The sequence below is a fragment of the Tyto alba genome, unplaced genomic scaffold (assembly GCF_018691265.1).
Source record: "Tyto alba isolate M040663 unplaced genomic scaffold, T.alba_DEE_v4.0 Super-Scaffold_20, whole genome shotgun sequence".
NCBI classification, from domain to species: Eukaryota; Metazoa; Chordata; class Aves; order Strigiformes; family Tytonidae; genus Tyto; species Tyto alba.
In genome coordinates, this window is record NW_024881283.1 from 7,936,162 (window position 1) to 7,953,795 (window position 17,634).

The 17,634-nt window shown below is 61.9% G+C and overlaps 3 protein-coding genes across 8 annotated transcripts; 1 reads left to right on the top strand and 2 right to left on the bottom strand.

Moving 5' to 3' along the window:
- The first annotated feature begins 466 nt into the window (after positions 1-466).
- GALE (UDP-galactose-4-epimerase) lies at positions 467-5,065 on the top strand. The gene is made up of 11 exons (XM_042793775.1): positions 467-603; positions 2,048-2,174; positions 2,269-2,384; positions 2,670-2,783; positions 2,998-3,174; positions 3,289-3,402; positions 3,501-3,567; positions 3,682-3,767; positions 3,883-3,960; positions 4,139-4,253; positions 4,341-5,065. Exons 2-11 carry the CDS (start codon positions 2,054-2,056, stop codon positions 4,394-4,396), a joined length of 1,044 nt encoding a protein of 347 aa, XP_042649709.1. The 5' UTR covers positions 467-603; positions 2,048-2,053; the 3' UTR covers positions 4,397-5,065.
- A 140-nt stretch (positions 5,066-5,205) lies between these two features.
- On the bottom strand, positions 5,206-14,373 carry LYPLA2 (lysophospholipase 2). 6 transcript variants are annotated; one of them, XM_042793777.1, is made up of 10 exons: positions 14,295-14,373; positions 11,825-11,930; positions 11,000-11,031; positions 10,305-10,370; positions 9,513-9,560; positions 9,243-9,313; positions 8,886-8,959; positions 8,590-8,691; positions 8,040-8,216; positions 5,206-7,826 (listed from the first exon to the last, which is right to left on the bottom strand). In XM_042793777.1, the coding sequence occupies exons 2-10, from the start codon at positions 11,900-11,902 to the stop codon at positions 7,776-7,778; spliced, it is 699 nt and encodes a 232-aa protein (XP_042649711.1). In that variant the 5' UTR covers positions 11,903-11,930; positions 14,295-14,373; the 3' UTR covers positions 5,206-7,775. The 6 variants fall into 6 exon arrangements, with proteins under 6 accessions (XP_042649711.1, XP_042649710.1, XP_042649715.1 ...); XM_042793776.1 differs by lacking the exon at positions 14,295-14,373 and adding an exon at positions 13,943-14,070; XM_042793781.1 differs by lacking the exon at positions 14,295-14,373 and adding an exon at positions 13,615-13,913.
- Positions 14,374-14,628: 255 nt separating this feature from the next.
- On the bottom strand, positions 14,629-17,305 carry PITHD1 (PITH domain containing 1). Its single transcript, XM_033003220.2, has 6 exons — positions 17,099-17,305; positions 16,915-16,958; positions 16,697-16,774; positions 15,843-15,947; positions 15,263-15,371; positions 14,629-15,047 (listed from the first exon to the last, which is right to left on the bottom strand). The coding sequence occupies exons 1-6, from the start codon at positions 17,288-17,290 to the stop codon at positions 14,946-14,948; spliced, it is 630 nt and encodes a 209-aa protein (XP_032859111.2). The 5' UTR covers positions 17,291-17,305; the 3' UTR covers positions 14,629-14,945.
- Positions 17,306-17,634: the final 329 nt, after the last annotated feature.

Sequence of the window (17,634 nt, forward strand, 5' to 3'; positions counted from 1 at the left end):
TCTCCCAATCTTCTATTTAAAATAATTTATTTAATAGTTTACTTGTGAGGCCAGAGACAAGTGCAGACTCCCTGTCCTTCTGTGGGGCGGACCTGGTGTGTAGCTGGATGCTGCACCTTCCTCTGACTGTCCCAGAGTGCCTTGGACATGTATAATACGGGACCGTCCCTCCGAGTCGCTCCACATCACTTAAATAAACTGTAACGATTAAATAAACCGTAACGCTGAAATAAACGAATCGCTGAATAAATCGGGGCGGTTAAACCCGCAGCTCATCGGGGTCCTCCCGCCGCCAGGGGGCGCTGCGGCGCCGAGCGCTCACCGCCCCCTCCCCTTGGGTTGCCTGCTCTGGCCCCGCCCCCTCTCTCCGGCGCGCCAATAGCTGCCGGCCCTCTGACGGAATGCCCCGCCCCGCGCATGCGCGCCCTGTCCTTTTTTTGTCCTCGCTGCTGCCCCGTAGCCGGAGCCGGGGTGACACGTTTCCATGGGAGAGCGGTGCGCGTGGCACCGCGCGGGGCGGGGAGAGCGGCCGGGCCTTAAAGGGGCCGCGCCCGGAGCAAGGAGCAACGCGAGCGCGGCAGCGGGAGGCGGCTGGAGCAGCGGGTGAGCGGTCGGGGGGGGGGGAGGTGCAAAGTGGGGCGGTGGGCGCCGGGGAGCCAGGCCCGAGGGCGGGGGGCTGAGGGGAGAGACGCGCTGCCGTGCCCTCCTTCTGTAGGGAGATCCCACATCTCGGACCCCTGAGGTGAATGGGGCCCCTGAGATACATCCAGCGCCTGAGGTAACCCCGGGCCCCTGAGGTAACCATGGGTCTCTGAGGTACATTCAGACCCTGAGGTGACCCTGAGCCCCTGAGGTACGTTTAGCCCCTGAGGTAACCCGGGGTCTCTGAGGTAAATCCAGCCCCTGAGGTACATTCAGCCCCTCTTGGGACCCCTGGGCCCGACCCCAGCCCCCCAGGAGACCCCCAGCCCCCCCGGTCCTGGCTCCTCAGGTACCTCCTGGCCCCATGCCCAGACCCACGGGTGTCCCCAGCCTTCCCGCAGCCGAGCCTGCCCCGCAGCTGTACCACATTCACACCATTTCCCACATCCCATAGGCCCCTGCCCCGTCCCGCTACCTGCTCACCTGCCCGGCCATAAGTAGCATTATTTTGCCTTCCTAGCCCTTGCCTGCCTGGCTCAGGCTCTGGCCTCCCCTGGAGCTGCTCTCCCTGGCTGCCAGGGCAGCCCTGGGATGGCAGCGGACACCGGGCAGGGCAGTTTAGGGGTTTTGGTTTGGTTTTCAACCTGAGATGCAGCTCTGAGAGTGACTAAAGTCACCCAGGGAGAAAACTTTCCCGGTGCTGCATCCACATGCTTTGGTAATAAAGTGGATTCTCCCTCCTTCCCACTGGGCAGGAGCTGCTCCTCAGTTTCCAGGGTTTGGGGGCTTTTTTGCAGGTTATTTTTCAGGTTTCCATGTTACGTATGCCAGCAAATGTCCCCATAGTCTGGAGACTCAGTGCAGGGTTGAATGGGGCCAGTGCTGGGCAAGGGAAGGAAGCTGGAGGGAGTGCTAGGACTGATATAGAGAGGGAGTTGTAGAGCTGATAAAAAAAAACATGGAATGGGGGAAGAGGACAGAGCTGATGCCCCTTGAGGAGACCACCCAAGTTAATACCATTAGATGAGCCCCTGCCCTTGTGCTTAGGGGTGAATTAGCCCGAGGGGTTTGTGGTGTTAGGAAGCCAGTCACACCAGGATCTTGACTGGATTTAACAGGAAGAACAAGGCTTTTTCCCCAGCATGTGACAAGTGTCAGATAAACCCTCCCTGTCCGGGAGGCGTGAACCACATCGGCAGGGTGTGCTGCAACCTGCCCAGCGCCTTCCTCTCCGGATGTCGTCCTGGCGCTGGCCGGGCCAAGCGCAGAGAGTGCCTGGGAGCAGTGCTGACGTGCCAGTGTCCAAGTCCTGCCTGCCCTTTCCCTCCCAGGGTCCCTGGCTGTCGTGCCCACCCCAGGCCACCTCACACAGTGCTCTGCACTGAAGGGCCTTTCCTCTCCACAGGGAACCATGGCAGAGAAGATCCTGGTGACCGGCGGGGCTGGCTACATCGGCAGTCACTGTGTGCTGGAGCTGGCGGAGGCTGGCTATGTCCCTGTGGTCATAGACAACTTTCACAATGCCATCCGAGGTATGGAGAGCCTTCATCCCTTCCTGTGTAAGGGGCTTGGCCTGTGCTGGGACCTCCAGCTCTCCCAGTGCCTCACCCCCTTCCATCTCCCCAGGAGCAGACGCACTCCCTGAGAGCCTCCGGCGTGTGCAGCAGATCGTGCGTCAGCCTATCCTTTTCCAGGAGCTGGATATCACCGACGAGGCAGCGCTGCAGGAGCTCTTCAGTAAGGTGAGAGCAAGAGCTGTGGTGCCCCAAGGTGGTCTCGTGGGCTCCGAGGGGTGAGAGGGCTTTGTGCTGTGGGTGGGAGCCAGGAGGGAGACGTGGACTGGGCAGGAGCTGAGCTGGGAGGACGACGCTGAGGAAATACTGTGACTAGAAAATGTTCCTCTGGGCCAAGGAGATCGCACGGGCTGGCTGAATGAAATGCCTGGGGAGACTTCTGACTGGTTTCTGCCTGGAGCTTCTGTCTGCTATTGCTGTGGCACTAACGCCAGGTTCTTTCTCCCTCTGCAGCACCGCTTCTCAGCCGTGATGCACTTTGCAGGGCTGAAGGCAGTGGGGGAGTCTGTGCAGAAGCCCCTGGAGTACTACAGGGTGAACCTCACCGGGACCATCCGGCTGCTGGAGGTGAGCAGAGCTGGGAGGCAGCATGTGGTGCTCAGGGCTGTGCGGGTGCTGGGTGTCATCCTGCTCTCTGGGCTGGCTGTGCTGGCTGGCAGCCTGGTCCCTGTGGGGCTCCCCGTGCCCAGGCCCTGTACCAGGGCTGTAACAGTTCCTGCACGGTGGGAGCCGCCGCCTGCGGAGTGTGCTGGCTCAGTGGGGGCTGGTCCCTGCTCCCCAGACCATGAAGGCCCACGGCGTGAGGAACATCGTCTTCAGCAGCTCTGCCACCGTCTACGGCGACCCCAAGTACCTTCCCCTGGATGAGAACCACCCAGCTGGAGGCTGCACCAACCCCTACGGCAAATCCAAGTACTTCATCGAGGAGATGATTCGAGATCTCTGCAAAGCAGAGAGGGTGAGGAGCTGCCCCGAGGCGCGCAGGGCTGGGAACCGAGGTCTTTTCCCAGCAGAGTGTGCTCCACAGAGCACTACACCCTCCCCAGCCAGCCACGTCTGTGTGTCTCCCCAGGACTGGAACGCTGTTCTCCTGCGCTATTTCAACCCCATCGGTGCTCACGAGTCAGGCATGATCGGAGAAGATCCTCAGGGGATCCCAAACAACCTCATGCCCTACGTGGCGCAGGTACCCCCCGCCACAGCCTTTGCGGACCCCCTGGGCTCGCAGTGCCTGTGTTGGGGCACAGGCTGACGGGGCTTCCGTGGGCTTGTCCCTCTGCGCAGGTGGCAGTGGGGCGCCGGGAATTCCTGAGCGTGTTTGGGAACGACTACACGACGGACGATGGAACGGGTGAGTTGTGGAGCGGAGACACCCCCGGCCCCTGGGGCAGCCAGCGCCGCAAATCAGCCTGGCTGCAGCCCGGGCGGGGACGGCTTCACGCTCACCTTCCGTGTGTCCCTGCAGGCGTCAGGGATTACATCCACGTCGTGGATCTGGCCAAGGGCCATATTGCTGCTTTGAAGAAGCTCAAGGAGAACTGCGGCTGTAAGGTATCGAGAGGGCTGTGGGGCTGGGCTCTTGCAGCCCTAGGGGCGCTGAAGAGGGGGGCATGGCTCTTCTCCCCTTGCAAAAGAAGCTGACCCATGTCCCTTATCCTCCTCCCAGATCTACAATCTGGGCACAGGCACCGGCTACTCTGTCCTGCAGATGGTCCGGGCCATGGAGAAAGCCTCAGGGAGGGAGGTAAGGCCTGACCTGCAGCCTGCAGGGCCGTGGGCTGAGCCAGCTGCTCCCCCAGGCCCCCCTAAACCGTCCTCATGCCTGAGTCTGCGGCAGCCACAGGCGCTGCTCTCTCAGCTCCTGGGCCTCACCCGTCCCCTCCGCTGAGCCCCCAGACCCCGCTGTGCTGCTTTCCCTGCAGATCAAGTACAAGATCACGGGCCGGCGGGAGGGAGACGTGGCCTCCTGCTACGCCAACCCAGCGCTGGCCGAGCGTGAGCTGGGCTGGAAAGCCGCCTTTGGCCTGGACAAGATGTGTAAGAGCATCCCCGTCCCTGTCCTGCCGCGCTACCCCCAGCTGCCCCTCTCCTGGCCCCCCCTCACCACCCCTCTCCCTGTTGCAGGCGAGGATCTGTGGCGGTGGCAGCTGCAGAATCCCACAGGCTTCAGCAAGAACTGAGCTGCAGCCCCGGCACTCACCGGGCTGCCGTGGGCTGCTCCGGGCCAGCCCTGCCGTGAGGCTGTTGTCATCCCGGGTGCAGTTCCCACTCCCCCTCCTGCCTCTCACCTGGGGCAGAAAGGCAGGAGCATCCTCAGCCTCTCCACTCATCCCCCCCACGTCCTTTGCATCTCGTAGAGCAGAAACACCAGGAAGAACAGAGCCAGGGCCCAGCTTTGGCACCCAGGGCTCAAGGGGTTGGTGCCTCAAAACGCACGAGCCCAAACTGCAGAGGGAACGGCCCGCTCCCTGCTGCACCCGCTGCCCTGGGCCCGGTTCCTGCCGAGGGTTTCCTCTCCCCCCTCCCACATCTTTTCCCTGCCCCTCACTGCGGTTTTGGGGACTCGGCCTCATCTCCCCCCTGCTCCTGAGCCTGGCTGCACGCAGCGCCCCCGCCGCCCTTAGCTTGGGCTAGTGCCTGGTTTTCCTCCCGCGGTGCCAAAGGCTGCCCAGGAGCCGGCTCTGCTCAGCTGTCAAATACTGGTCCTATTTATTACTGGCAGCTCTAACGGCTTCGTTAGGGGATGACGCAGTCAGCCCAGCTTGCCGTCAGTTGGATTCATAACTTATGCTACTAAATTATGAATTGAGCTTTTGATTTGTTTTTAAATAAACTTTCTTACTTTCTAAGTGGCAGCTCTGTTCTGCTTCCCCTCAGCCGGAGCTGACGTCCCTGGGGCCTCGTGCGAATCCGCTCCCCCCTCCCCAAATCTCCGTTACGGAGGTGCTGACGGCGCTTCCCGCCCGCCCACGAATGATGCCAGCTCAGCTCTGGGAGAGGTTCACAATTTATTTAACCTTGTATTTGACTCTGTGGAACACACACACAAAAACCCCCAAACATTTACAAGGAAGACAAAAGAGAGAGAAATGGGGTGGGAAGAAAGAAAAAAACAAAACAAAACAAAACCCCAAAACAAACAACACAACCCAAACTGAAAAAAGCTGTATTGAGGAATGGAGAGAAGCCGCTCTCCCTCCCGGATGCTCAGCGCGGCCCCGGCCAGGCGCGTGCTGCTCGGGTGGGGAGCGAGCAGGAATGCTCTGCCCCGGGGCCAGCACAGCCCCGAGGATGGCCACGAGTGGCCGGCCCCCCCCACGCACACGGTTCCAGTTCACAGTCAAGTAGGTCGGTCTGTCTGTCCGCCAGCGCTCAGGTAACCTGCGGGGAGCTGCGTTCCCCCCCAGCCCCTCTGGCCTCCCCCACATCCCCCCCGCCGAGCCGCTGCCGAGCGCAGGGAGGGGAGGGCACAGCAGCTTTAAAACAGACAAAGTAGAAGAAAGAGCAGGACTGAACCCCAAAAGCGAGGGGGAAGGGCCGGGCTTGCCCCGATGCCAGCAGCAGGTTTGCTGGTTTAAGACTTCCTAAGGGGGGGGGCGGGGAGAGAAAGAGAAAAAAAAGAAAGAAAAAAAAAACAACAAACCAAAACCCCAACCCAAAACAACTCAAGAAATCAACCGAGGATGGGTCTGACAGATCCGACTCTCCGCAGAGCGGGTTATTGCTTTGCGCAGGGAGGGAGGGCAGAGCTGCCGCCGCCGAGCCCCCCCGCCCCCCGAGCAGCCTTCACCCTCGGAGGTGCTGGCCCTGGCCCCCCCCAGCCCGGCCACAGCCCGCTGCTGGCCACGGGCCACCGGGCAGAGGCTCTGTGGGGCGAGGGGCCGGGCTGGGCATGGCCCCACACAGCGCCGGAGCACACAGGAGGGAGCGACGGCCCGTAGGCTAGGTGGGTTTTGTGGTGTTTTTTATTTATTTTTTTTTGGTGTTTTTTTTTTTTTTAAAAGACATGTACAGCTCCAGCCTGGAAGGGCCCAACAGTGCTGCAGGCTCAGCCCATGGAGGAGAGGTGAGGAGAAGGGCAGCACTGCTCAACAGCAAGTACCCTCGGCCCTACAGGAGGGGAGGGGGCAGCCAGGAGCCACATTTTGGGGGCTCTGTGCCCAGGGAACTGCACTGCTGGGGGGCGGGGGGGATGGTCCCAGCCCTGTGCCCCAACCAGCCACGGCCACCGGCATGGCCAGGGCTCCCCTCCAGCAAAAGAACAGGAGCCTTGGCTGCAGCCTCCAGCCAGCCGGGCAAGGGACCCCGGGAAAACTTGTGATTGTACACGGAAAGGCCAAGAGAGCCCCCCCAGCCCCGGGGAACAGGGAGCCCCCCCAGGCCGGGGCGCAGCAGCCCCCGGGGCGTTCAATGCTGGTGAGATGATGGCTGGGAGCAAACCTGCTTCCTTCGGCTGCGCCAGGAGCCATCCCTGAGGGCCAGGAGGCCTCCCCTCGCCTCTCCTCTCCTCTCCCTCCCCGAGCCAGCCCGAGTCCAAAGGGAAGGAGAAGTAGCAGCAAGAGAGACGTCAAGGACCGGGCCGGCGCCAGGCGGGCTCCGTGGCAAAGCCGCTCGGACGCCGGCTGTAAACGGCAGCGCTTCGGGGCTCTGAGGGCGCAGAGCTAGGCTAAGGGAGGGAGAGACACCTCTGGGACCCCTCGCCGGGCTGAGGGGGAGATTGTAAAAGCAACGAAAGGAGGAGGAAGAGAAGGAGGCGATTATCTTGAGGAGGGCAGAGCTGCCACAAGCCGACGGCTGAGGCTGCCGGAGCGCGGGGGCGAGCCTGGCGGGGAGTGTGCGTGTGCGACAGGGCGGGGGGCCGCGGCCCCGTGCGAGGAGGTGCAGGGGCTGTGCGGCGCCTTTCTGCCGCTCCCGGGAGACGGGGCAGCTTTCGGCGGTACCGACCCACAGCAGAGCCTCTCCCCTGGGCCTTGAGGCAGGAGAGTCCCGGGTTCCTGAGCTCTGATTGAAAACCCGTGAGTCGCCTGAGCGGAGGCCAAGAGCAGCGGTGGAGAGGCCGGGCCGAGGGCAGAGGAGGAGCAGGGGCTGCTCTGAGCCACGGAGGACTCTGGAGGGTGCCCCAGCCCTGCCCTGTGCCCGCACCGCTCCTCCCGCCGCACGGGGCCACGTCCCACCCTTAATACTGTTACATAAAAACCCAAACCCAACAGAAAAACCTCACCCGCACCGTGACAGACCCACCCGCTGCGGTGCCTGAATGGGGAGTCAAGGGGATGGTGACCCCCCCAGAAACCGCTTGGAGCAAGAGGAGGAGAGAAAAGGCCACTCCAAGACTCGCCTTAGCTCCAATCTCAGCTCCCAGAGCAGCAGGGAGAGATGGGGCACCCCCCAGCCGGTGAGGACGCGGGGCGAGGAGACAGGGAGAGGCGGGGGGCCAGGGGCGCGGCGGGAGGGCGGTGGGGTGCCATGGCTTCCGTTCGCAGTGGACAGGTCACGGGGGAAAAGATTGGCGGCTGCGACCTCGGCGTCCTGCCCTGCGACAGTCTCGATTGGCTCCGCTTAGATGCGGGGCAGCAGCTTCTCAATGAACTCCTTCACCGCCATCATCTCCTGCGGAGAGCACGGAGCCCGTCACTTCGGGGCTCCTCAAGGGCCGTGCCCCGAGCGTGGGGGCAGGAGGGCTGCGCAGGCACCCCGGCGCGAATCGGGGAGCAAACGCATCCCATGTGTCCTGGACTCTGCAATTTCCCTGCCCTGCTTGAACCACCGCGTCAGTCCCAAAGGCAAAACCAGCCCCCGACCGCCCCGTCCCGAGGCACTGACCTGAGGACAGGAACTGTGCATCACGCCGGGGTAAGTTTTGAACTGGACCTTGGTGGGGGTGACGACAGATTTCAGCTTCTCAGCCGTGAGGGCCCCGAAGCGGACGGGGATCATGGGGTCCATCTCCCCATGGCACTGCAGGATGGCGATGTCCTTGTTCATGCCGTTATTTGCCGCCTGCAGCGAGGAAGAAAGTGCTCAGGGGGTGCCCCGGGAGAGGGGGATGCGGGGCAGGTGCTTTAGTCCACGTCACCTGGCAGAGCTGCCAGCGGTGCCGAGCTGCTGCCCGGCGGGCGCGGGGAGGGCTGGGGAGCAGAAGGGCTGGCGGATGCCCACACCAGATCATCGGCAGAGCCCCTGATCTCTGCTGCGTCCTCGCCCGCTCCAGGTCGGAGGAGCAGGGAGGTGGGATTAATCCCCACCCCCACACACCCCCACACCTCGTGCCTCCAGCAGCCCCAGGCTCACTGTGGCGAACTCCAGATGGGAAAATCCCCCCCCCTCCCAGACCCTCCCTGCGGACGCGCGCGGCGGCGGCAGCGTAGGGTACCTGCGGGAAGGCTTTGTGCAGCGGGAGCCAGCAGCTGAGCGCCACGATGCCGGCGAGCTGGTGCTGGCAAGTGAGAGCCGTGTAGAGCGACAAGGCGCCGCCCTGCAGCGGGGGAGGAAGGACTGTTAGTGCCTCTGGGAGGGGGTGGGATCTGCAGCCCCGGCTCACCCAGCACCCACCCGCCTCTCCCAGCACCCACCCGCCTCACCGCCAGCGATGGTCCCTTTGAGGGGTGTCTTCGGAGGGGGAAAAGGGAACCCAACCCTTAAGTCTGGCTCCACCTCAGCCCAGCTCACCTGTGAGAAGCCCCCCAGGATGATGCGGTTGGGTGGGATCCCGTTCTTCATCTCATGCTCAATAATTGCTTTAACTGGAAGAAGCCAGAGAAATGAGTCAGTGAAAGGTTGGGGGGGGGGGGCTGAAGAGCAGCACCTGAGGCCTGGGGGTACACACAGGACCCTCAGAACATCAGGGAGAGGGAAGTGCAGAAGTCCCAGGGACTGAACACACTTGGCTTCAGCCAGGGAGAAGGTGGGCTGGGGTCATAGGAGAGCAGGGGGGAAGGAGAGGGGGAAGGAAGGACGTCTGCTCCCATCCCAGAGAGGGAGAGGTGGCCAGGGGCTTGGCGCTTCCCCTTCCCCAAGGCCTCTTACTGTTTTCTGCAGCTTTCTTGATTCCAGCTTCATCCTCAGGTGCATCAGGAGTCAACCCCATCAGGTCAAACCTGGGAGAAGAAGCAGGGTCAGCCCCCAAACCTCTCCCAGCACCCAGGGTGTGGGGAGGTGGGAGCTGGGTGTGCTCTGCCCTTCCCCTGACTCCTGCGGGGCAGCGGATTTTGGCTGTTCAGTCCCCACATCCTCCTCCCTCCTCAAAATACACCCCCCAAAAGGATCCCAACCACTCCTGCCACCCAAAGCACTGACCAGGAAGGCATAACCATCTTCATGTTGAGGGTCACCGGGATCCGGGGCCTGCGGAGAAAACAGTTTGGGTGTTTTAGTTCAAGTGCAAGAGAAGCGAGTCTGAGCCGAGGCGAGGGGGGTGACCGGCTCTCCTGCCCACAGCTGCAGGCTCCCAAGGGACAGCAGCGGGTCAGTGCCACCAAGACCCAGCCTGGGGGCTGCAAGGTGACCCCAGGGATCAGCCATGAGGCCCGAGCAGATCCCGGCTGAGCTGGCAGCGCCAGGGTGTTGCCGAGAACACCGGCGTTCCTCTCCCGTCTGCCGATGGAGCTGCTGAGCCGGGACACCCGGAGGCCGAGGCCCCGCTGCCGGGGACGCGAAGCGGCAGAACTCTCTCAGCCCAGTGAGTGCCCCCCGGCGTGGGCTGCTGTCGACACCGGGGACACATCGGGGAGTGTTTCCTCCCCTTTCTGCCGAGCCCCCTTCCTGCCTGACCAGGGGGATGGGGAAGGAGCTCCTGTGCCTTTGGCTTTCGCTGCAGCCGTTGGGGAGAGGCAAAGGGCGGGAAGAAGGAGAAAACAGACTCAGAGCAGCAGCTCCTGCGCTGCTCAGCTCTGTGGGGGAACCCCTCTGCCTGCAGGCAGAAAACGCCAGGGGTGCAGCCCCGCACGAACCGGCCGCAGCGGGAGAAGTCTCACCGCGCAGCCCTGCGGGTAGGTGAGGGCACAGGCCACCATCTGCCTCCCCAAATAGTTTCAGCGGCGGGCACCAGCATCACAGCCCACCCCGGCCCCCCCCAAGGACAGCACTTACGCGTGAGGGCAAATATATTTCACGTAGGGGAGGCGGATGGAGGAGAGAGCGTCAGCCCAGCTGTGCCTGGGGAGAGAGGAGAGGAGGGAGTTCAAGGCTTGCCTTAGCATTTCGGTTTTCTCCAAGGCTGCTGCCCCCCCCCTGCCTCTGCCCTGATGTTATTTCACTTGGTCCTGCCCATGCCAGCAGCCTGAATCCCAGCGCAAATCCCCAGCACAGATCTCTGCGGCAGGGCAGAGGCAGCACACAAAGCCCCACAGCTGGAGGCAGGGGAGGTGCTACCAGCAAGGGAGGAGGGAGAATCCCCTGTGCAGGGAGATGTCCTTTGTTATCCCACGCTGCCCTCTAAGGTGGCCTTGCACATTAGAGAGATGCACTCACATAGACACAACCCAACACCCAGCCCTCCCAAGGACTGGAAAAACCGCAGCGCTTATCTGCTTAACTTAAAGAAAGCAGAAAACCCACAGGAGGCAGGGGGCTGCCAGGCTGCTGGGATCATAAATATTCAAGTGCAGACAGCTGCTGGCCGGCGATTCCCTGCGAGGGTGGCGCAGGCACGGCTATCAGACCGAGTTCAAAGCCCCAGACAAATCTTGGAGCTGCCCCTGGGGAAAGCAGCACCGGCGCTCGCAGCAAACAGCCAGGCCCGGGTCTGTGTTCAGCAAACCACGTGTCACAGCCAGAATACTCACCCCGTGTCTCCAAGGCCATGTAAAAAAATGACCTGTTAAATTAAGCAGAAAAACAAAAGAATTAGCTGGTGCAACAGCCGGTGCCCTGGGAGAGAGGCAGGGCTGGGCTCGCAGTGAAGCAGCAAAAGGCCACTTAGTCACTAACTAGAAGAGACTCAAACAGGCAGAAATTAGCTGATACTAATGAGATGTCTGCAGCTTTGAGCATGACGGATGGGTGGAACAGGCACATCATCATCATCATCATCATCATCATGCCACAGAGCCTGCTGTCACAGCCAGGTCCGTGGGCGGCGTCGGCCCCTTGGCTGCCCAGAGTAGCAGAGGGCCGGGGAGTGACGGATCATCCCGCATAGCACCACACTGAGCAGGGGCTGAGCTTGCCAAAGATTCACAAAACCCACCCCTGCAGGTTTTTCATCTGAGGCGAGAGGAACCCCTAAGCAACGGGGAGCAGAGGGGCAGCAGCCTGCCAGGCTCCAGGGAAAGACAGAGGATTTTCTCGGGGGGGGGATTTACTTTTCAAAGCTTAAATAGCCAAATCAGATGCAGCTCCCACTGACTTCCCTGCAGGTCAAGGCTGGTTTGCACTGGGCCAAGCACCAGAAACAAACAACCCAGCCCAAAGGACGGTTACTTTTCCCCAGCAAGATAAGACCTTGCTGGTCCTGCATCCCCTTTGATGCCCCAAGATGTAAACCTGAAGAGCTGAGGGGTTACGGGCTCAGCTCATGGCTCCTCTGAACCCCACGGAAGCAGCTCCCTATCTTCAAGACTGCTAAAAGGGAAGAAGCAGGTGAGGCGGGGGGGGGGTCTGACCCTTACCGCAGCAGTCTCCCGCTCTGCCCCTGAGACAGTCACTGCATCAGCGAGGAGGGGGACAGACATGTTGTTACCACACATACACCGAGAGGGACTCAGACACTGGCACCTGCGGGACAGAGGGACAAAGGTAAGGCAGGAAAATAAACCCCTCTTCCCCCCTGACTATTTGCTCCAGAGGGACTGGCTATTTGGGGGAAAATTAAAAAGGATATGAAGGCTTTGATGTTTAAGCCCTTGGGACAGACCCACTCCGTCCCCGGCCTGGCAACACCAGAGAGCCAGGAAGCAGCAACCGCCTTCCATGTCGCAGCACCAGATGCGAGTGGGGATGCGCGTGTGGGGTGTTGGAAGTGTTAAAATTAGCTCTTTCTGCTACACCTCAAAGCCAAAGTTATTTCTGTGACTGTAAGGACGTGGGCAGAGGGCGGCCGGGCGGCGCGCAGCCTCAGCATCCCTTCCCGGCTGCTGGCAGAGCCGAGGAGGAGCCTGACCCACATCTGCTCCGACGGGGAAGCAGGAAACGCCGGCCCTTGGCACGCAGCAGCGCTAATAAAAGGTCCGGCCCTCTTTTATGGAGCTATTTAGGGATAAAGCAGAGCGTTTGGGCGCTGGCCCGAGAGCCAGCCCGACGCCCCCCCCGCAGCGGTGGCATCCCCTCTCGCTCCCCGACAGGCAGCCAGCCCAGCCCACCGCCCCTGTCCCCACTGCAACAGCCTCCTGCCAGCACCAAGGGCTGATTATCACCTCCCGGATCCTGGTCACACGTAACAGCCCCCATGCCACCGCTTTCGGAGGCGACAGGCGACCGTATTTGTTCCCAGTGCAGCACAAATCACTAAAACGATGGCACATCGCCTGACAGGCCCTAACCCCCGCTTGCCGCCCAGGACTAATTAGATCAGAGCACGTTTATAGCGCTGCCATCATCTCCCAGGAGCAAGACCAGTCTCCCAGCTCCTGCCAGGAGCAAGATCAGCCCCCCGGGGTCTGCCCGAGTCTTCACATCCCACAGCAAGCACCATTCCCAGAAGGTTTTGGATGGTACAGGACTACATGAACCCCCCGCAAACTCCCGGTATCCCAACAGACAGCCTTACCCACCAGAAACAGCCGCCTCCTCTACCAGCCCGGACCAAGACCTGCCCGACTTGTTTCACCAACTGTTCGTCAGCTCTTTACCCGACTCAAATAAAAACACAGGGAACAACAAGCTCCTCGGGTCTGGCGAACCTCGCAGGCGCGCAGCCCACGTGCTCGTGTGTACTCCAGGGTCAAAACAACCAGCGAGAAAAAAAAAAAAAAAAAAGAGTACCTGCCAAAAATCCTGGCAAGGAGAGGCATAAATAAAAGCATCTTCCATGACAGATGGAGATGCTGAAACGTGCTCCCTGGGCAGACAAGAGACTCATGTCTGTGCCTGATTCGCAGAAGCTTTGCGGAAAAGAGGGGTTCTGAGGGTCAAGGCTGCCTGAAGCGCCCCACAGGCCACCCGAGATTTCTCTGGGGTGTTTCTGCCCCACTCCAGGGGGAATCTACAGGAGGGTCCATGGCTGCCACCACAACAGCTCGAGCAGAGGCAGCCCTGAGGCCAAAACATAACACAGGAAGGATAAAGCCCCCAAAAAGGGGTGTAAAAGCACACACACACACACACCCAAAATATAATAAATTAACTTTTGTCCAGTCTGGGCTGTTTCAGTAGCCACCCCAGAGCTATTGCACCCCACACCCACCCCCTGCCCACGACGGGGGATGCCAGTGGGAAACCCACAGCCTGGCCCCGGAGTTACGTGTCTCGGGAGGGGATCAAGTCGCTCCACCGCCGTAATAAACGTCTCCCGGTGCCGCAGGCCCGAACCGGGAGGGAGGGAAAGTCAATGGGAGGCTGGAGAAATCCCACCCGGCCGGGAGGGCCCGTAGCTGGGCGCGGGGGGATGAGGAGAGGCGGGAGCCAGCCTGGACCCCACGCACGGCGAGGCCGCCCCGTCAGCTTCCCGCCTGCCGCGGCGGACACGGGAACGCCATTTTTCTGTGGAAATGAGGCTTTTTTTTCGTGTGTGTGTGTGGAGGGGGGGAGGGGATATTTCCCGAACGGCTGGAAAGCCGGAGAGCTCGTACCGGCCCGCCGGAAGCCGCTGGGCGTGGGAGGCGGCGGCGGGCGGCTCCGCGCTGCGGGGACAGGCCCCGTTACCGGCGCCGCGGGCGCGAGGCTGCAGGGGCCCACCCAGCGCGGGGAGGGGGGGGGAGGGAGCGCAGCCGCGGATCTCCGGCATCACTAACGGAACTTCCCCCTCCCTCCCCCCCCCCCCCGGCCCCGCACTGCACCGGCCCGTGAGCTACCGCCCCGCTCCCCCGTGAGGCCGCGGGGAAGGGGCCCCACTCACCCCGCCCTAGCCCTCCCGGAGCCCCTCCCCCGCCGCGCCCCGGTGGTACATCCCGCTCCCCCCCCACCCCCGTCCCCTCCCCGCACCTCTCCCGCGGGCCCGGCGCGCGCTCTCCTCCCGGCTCCCCCGTCGCGCTCCCACCGGAAGTCCCGCCCGCCGGGTCGCAGCCGGGGGGCAGCGCGGCGGAAGTGACGCGGCGGCCGCCCCTCGGGGACCCGCCATTTTCCCCGCGGGCCCCGCCGGGGAGGGCAAGGCGGGAGCCGCTGCGGGTTTAGTGCGGGGAGAGGCCGCGGGAGACTCCGGTTCCCGACGTTACCCCAAGGGCCCGGGCCCCACGCTGCCGCCGGCGAGGCGCCGAGCATCACCCGCGGCCCGGAGCCTCCCCCCCCCCCCGCCGCGACCCCCACTCAGGAACCGGGGTCGGGGTGAGCAGGCCACAGCTCTGCACCTCTGGCTGTTTTATTGGGAGGCAGAAAAGTAAACGCTACTAGACACGAGCTTGCTGCTGCCTAAAAAAAAACAGCCTGCACTTCTGCAAGGCCCAGGGCGCCACTGCCCTGCGCAGCCACCCCCCGCCAGGCGCTGCACACACGCCCTGCTCTGCTCCCCCAGGCAAAGACCCAAACGTAAAGCTGATCCGACGCTCCCGCGAGCTTTGGGAAGCCATTTCTGTTCGAGTCAGCCCATCACGCCAGTACAGTCGCACCGCGGCCTTCAGGAGATGGTCGGCAGCGCTGTTAGGAGATGAAGTGAGTCTGTGGGGTGATCTGTTCCAATTTGTGATCAGCTGGGTTTGCCGATGCTTCGTAATTGCAGATGGTGACTTCGTGGCGATGAGCCTGAATTAAGATTAAATGTGTTAGTCCAGAGGAGAGTGGAATTCAAGTTCCCTCCTAGAACTGGCAAGAGCTGAGCAGGTTCCCATCCTACAGACTTTTCATAGCAGATGCCCCCACGCTACTCCCACTTCTTCCTTACCACTAGAGCTCAACTTAAGATTTAAAGTCCTTTTTCCAGTACCAGCACAGTCTTGCTCATCTCTGCTCTCACCTACCTCTGTCCACTCTCCTTTCAGGCCTATGTAAAAAATCTTTGTTGTCTCCGCTCCAAAGTTCTTCGGAAAGTGGATGGAGAGGTGGCAAACACTGGAGAAACGGGCAATTCTGAAAGAAAAGACGCTCTGAAACCGGAGCTGTGTGTATGAGCTGCACTGCCACCTCTCAGCATGGCACCGTGGCCCCACACCACACGTAGCTCCTACCCAAACCCTGGTCAGATGTGGGAGCAAATAACTTGGGGGTGCAGAAGGAGCAGCTTCCTTCGTGAGCGGGCCAGCAGCAAGCTGTCACTGCAGCCAGGAGCAGGGGGTGCAACACCAGGATGATCCTGCACCCCGAAAAGTGCTGGGCCGTGGGGGCAGGCACCCCCCTGCCTCCAGGGAAGAGGTTTTCAGACCAGAGCTCTCGCCTGACAAGGGCAGGACAGAACTGACGGAGATAAATTCTACTGTGGGCAGCTTCTGAGATGCAAGGGAAGGAACTGCCCCCTGCTAACTCTCAAAATTCAGCAGCGCACCAGAGGCTCCTGCGCTTGGGAGGAGCAGCCCCCCTGCAGCCCCCAGCCCCATGTCATACTTGGTGGGGTACTCCAGCTCGCCCGTCGGGTCCCGGTTCAGGCTGAACGTCTGATCCGGTTCCCTGCCTGCATCATCAAAGGACATGTGAGGAATGTTCTTGAACCTGGGAAGAGAAGGAGGAAACCCAGGAAGTTGTTAACATCCAGGTCAGCTAATTGGTTTTGTCCCCGTCCATTAGCACTACCCGGATTCTTCTCAACAACAAGAAACTGGATTTGCTTTGTCTTGTAAGGGGGAAAATACCAACACCACCACAAAGCATCATCACGTTCCAGAATACCCAACACCCTGAAGAAATAACAAGGAGGAGTGAGGAACAAAGCAGATCTCGGCACGCTTGGGTACACGAAGAAACCCAGATCCCAGTACACTGGGGATCAAGGAAAACAGGGGCTCAGTAGAGGTGTGTCTCTCCCCCGCAAGCAAGAACTGCAAAGAGCCTCACAGACCTCACCTGGTTGCAGGACACTGCGTCACTTGTGTCCCGCCCTCCCAGGTCTCAGTTCCCCCCAAAGTGTAACCCCTCTTGGCCCACGGATCCTTCTGCAGCCCGCTAAGCCAGCAGCGGGTTGGGTTCTTCACAGCACAGCCAATATCTCGACCAAATGTTCTCTGCTAAGCAAAATCAGCACCCTGTTTCTGTAGAGAAAAGGCAGCAAGCAGCCACGCTCACCCTTGTACAAGCTACAGCTTCTCTTTCCTGCCAGGTGCCTGGAATGATGGAGCTGCTGCAGAGTAACGCTGCCTTCTCCCACACTGCGCACCCAACACCCCGAGAATCGCTGCTCCCGTTAGCTACGAGTTCACCAGTTCAGCTCAAACTCCAGCAAAGTTAATGCTCCTTTTACTTACAGCCTCATCTCTGCCGGATGCGTACCGTCATCTTCTCCCATCACAATTACTCCTTTTAATTTTACGTTGCCTGTAAACCTGCCAAGAGGCGCAGAAATGGCGTTTTCACCTCGATTCTCTCCAAATCAGCCCCAGTGACAGGAGCACACCGGCGCGCCCAGGCGCAAGCCCTGCCCGCAGCCAAAACGCCGCCGGAGGAGCTCAGGGAAGGAACTCACGGGATATTAAACAGAAGCTCCTCATCATCGTCGCTTTCTACGAACTGGGGAGAGAGAGAAGCAGGTCAGGGCTGCGCGGGGGGGGGGCTGGGGGGAAACCTCAGAAGGGCTCGGCGGGGACCCACAGCACCTCGCTTTCTCCCGCACCGCCCGGCTCCTCCTCGGGCCCGGGCCCCGGCCCCACCTGGGCGCGGTCGCCGCGCTCCTCCCAAGCGCGGAAGACGAGGCCGCCGCTGCCCTCACGGCGCTCGTTGAGGCACTGCAGTCGCTGCCGGTCGATGCGCAGGTAGAGCCCCCAGGCCGCGCCGCGCTCGCCGCCACCCGCCGCCGCCTCCCCCCCGCAGCAACAGCCGCAGCGCCCGGCACCGTGCGCCATGGTCGCGCCGCGCCCCGCCCACCGCGCTTGCGCGCTGCCTTCGCCCCGCCCACCGCGGGGGCGCTGCGCCGGCGCCCCGCCCACCCGCTTTGATGAGGCCCCGCCCACCCGCCAGGGGGCGGTGCTTGGCGCTGCACGTGTCCGGCCCCCGGCAGAGCGAACACCGGGGAGGGGACGCGGCCCCGGTCCCGACCCCGGCCAGGCCGCACCGGCGGCACCCGCCGCCAGGGGAGGAGTAAAGATGCTCTGCAGCAGCGCCGAGAATTTGCCGCTGGGGTTAAGAAGGGGCTGGTTCCAGGCGGGAGGGGGAACGGGAGCCCCCCCCGCCCCAGGGACCGAGCAGG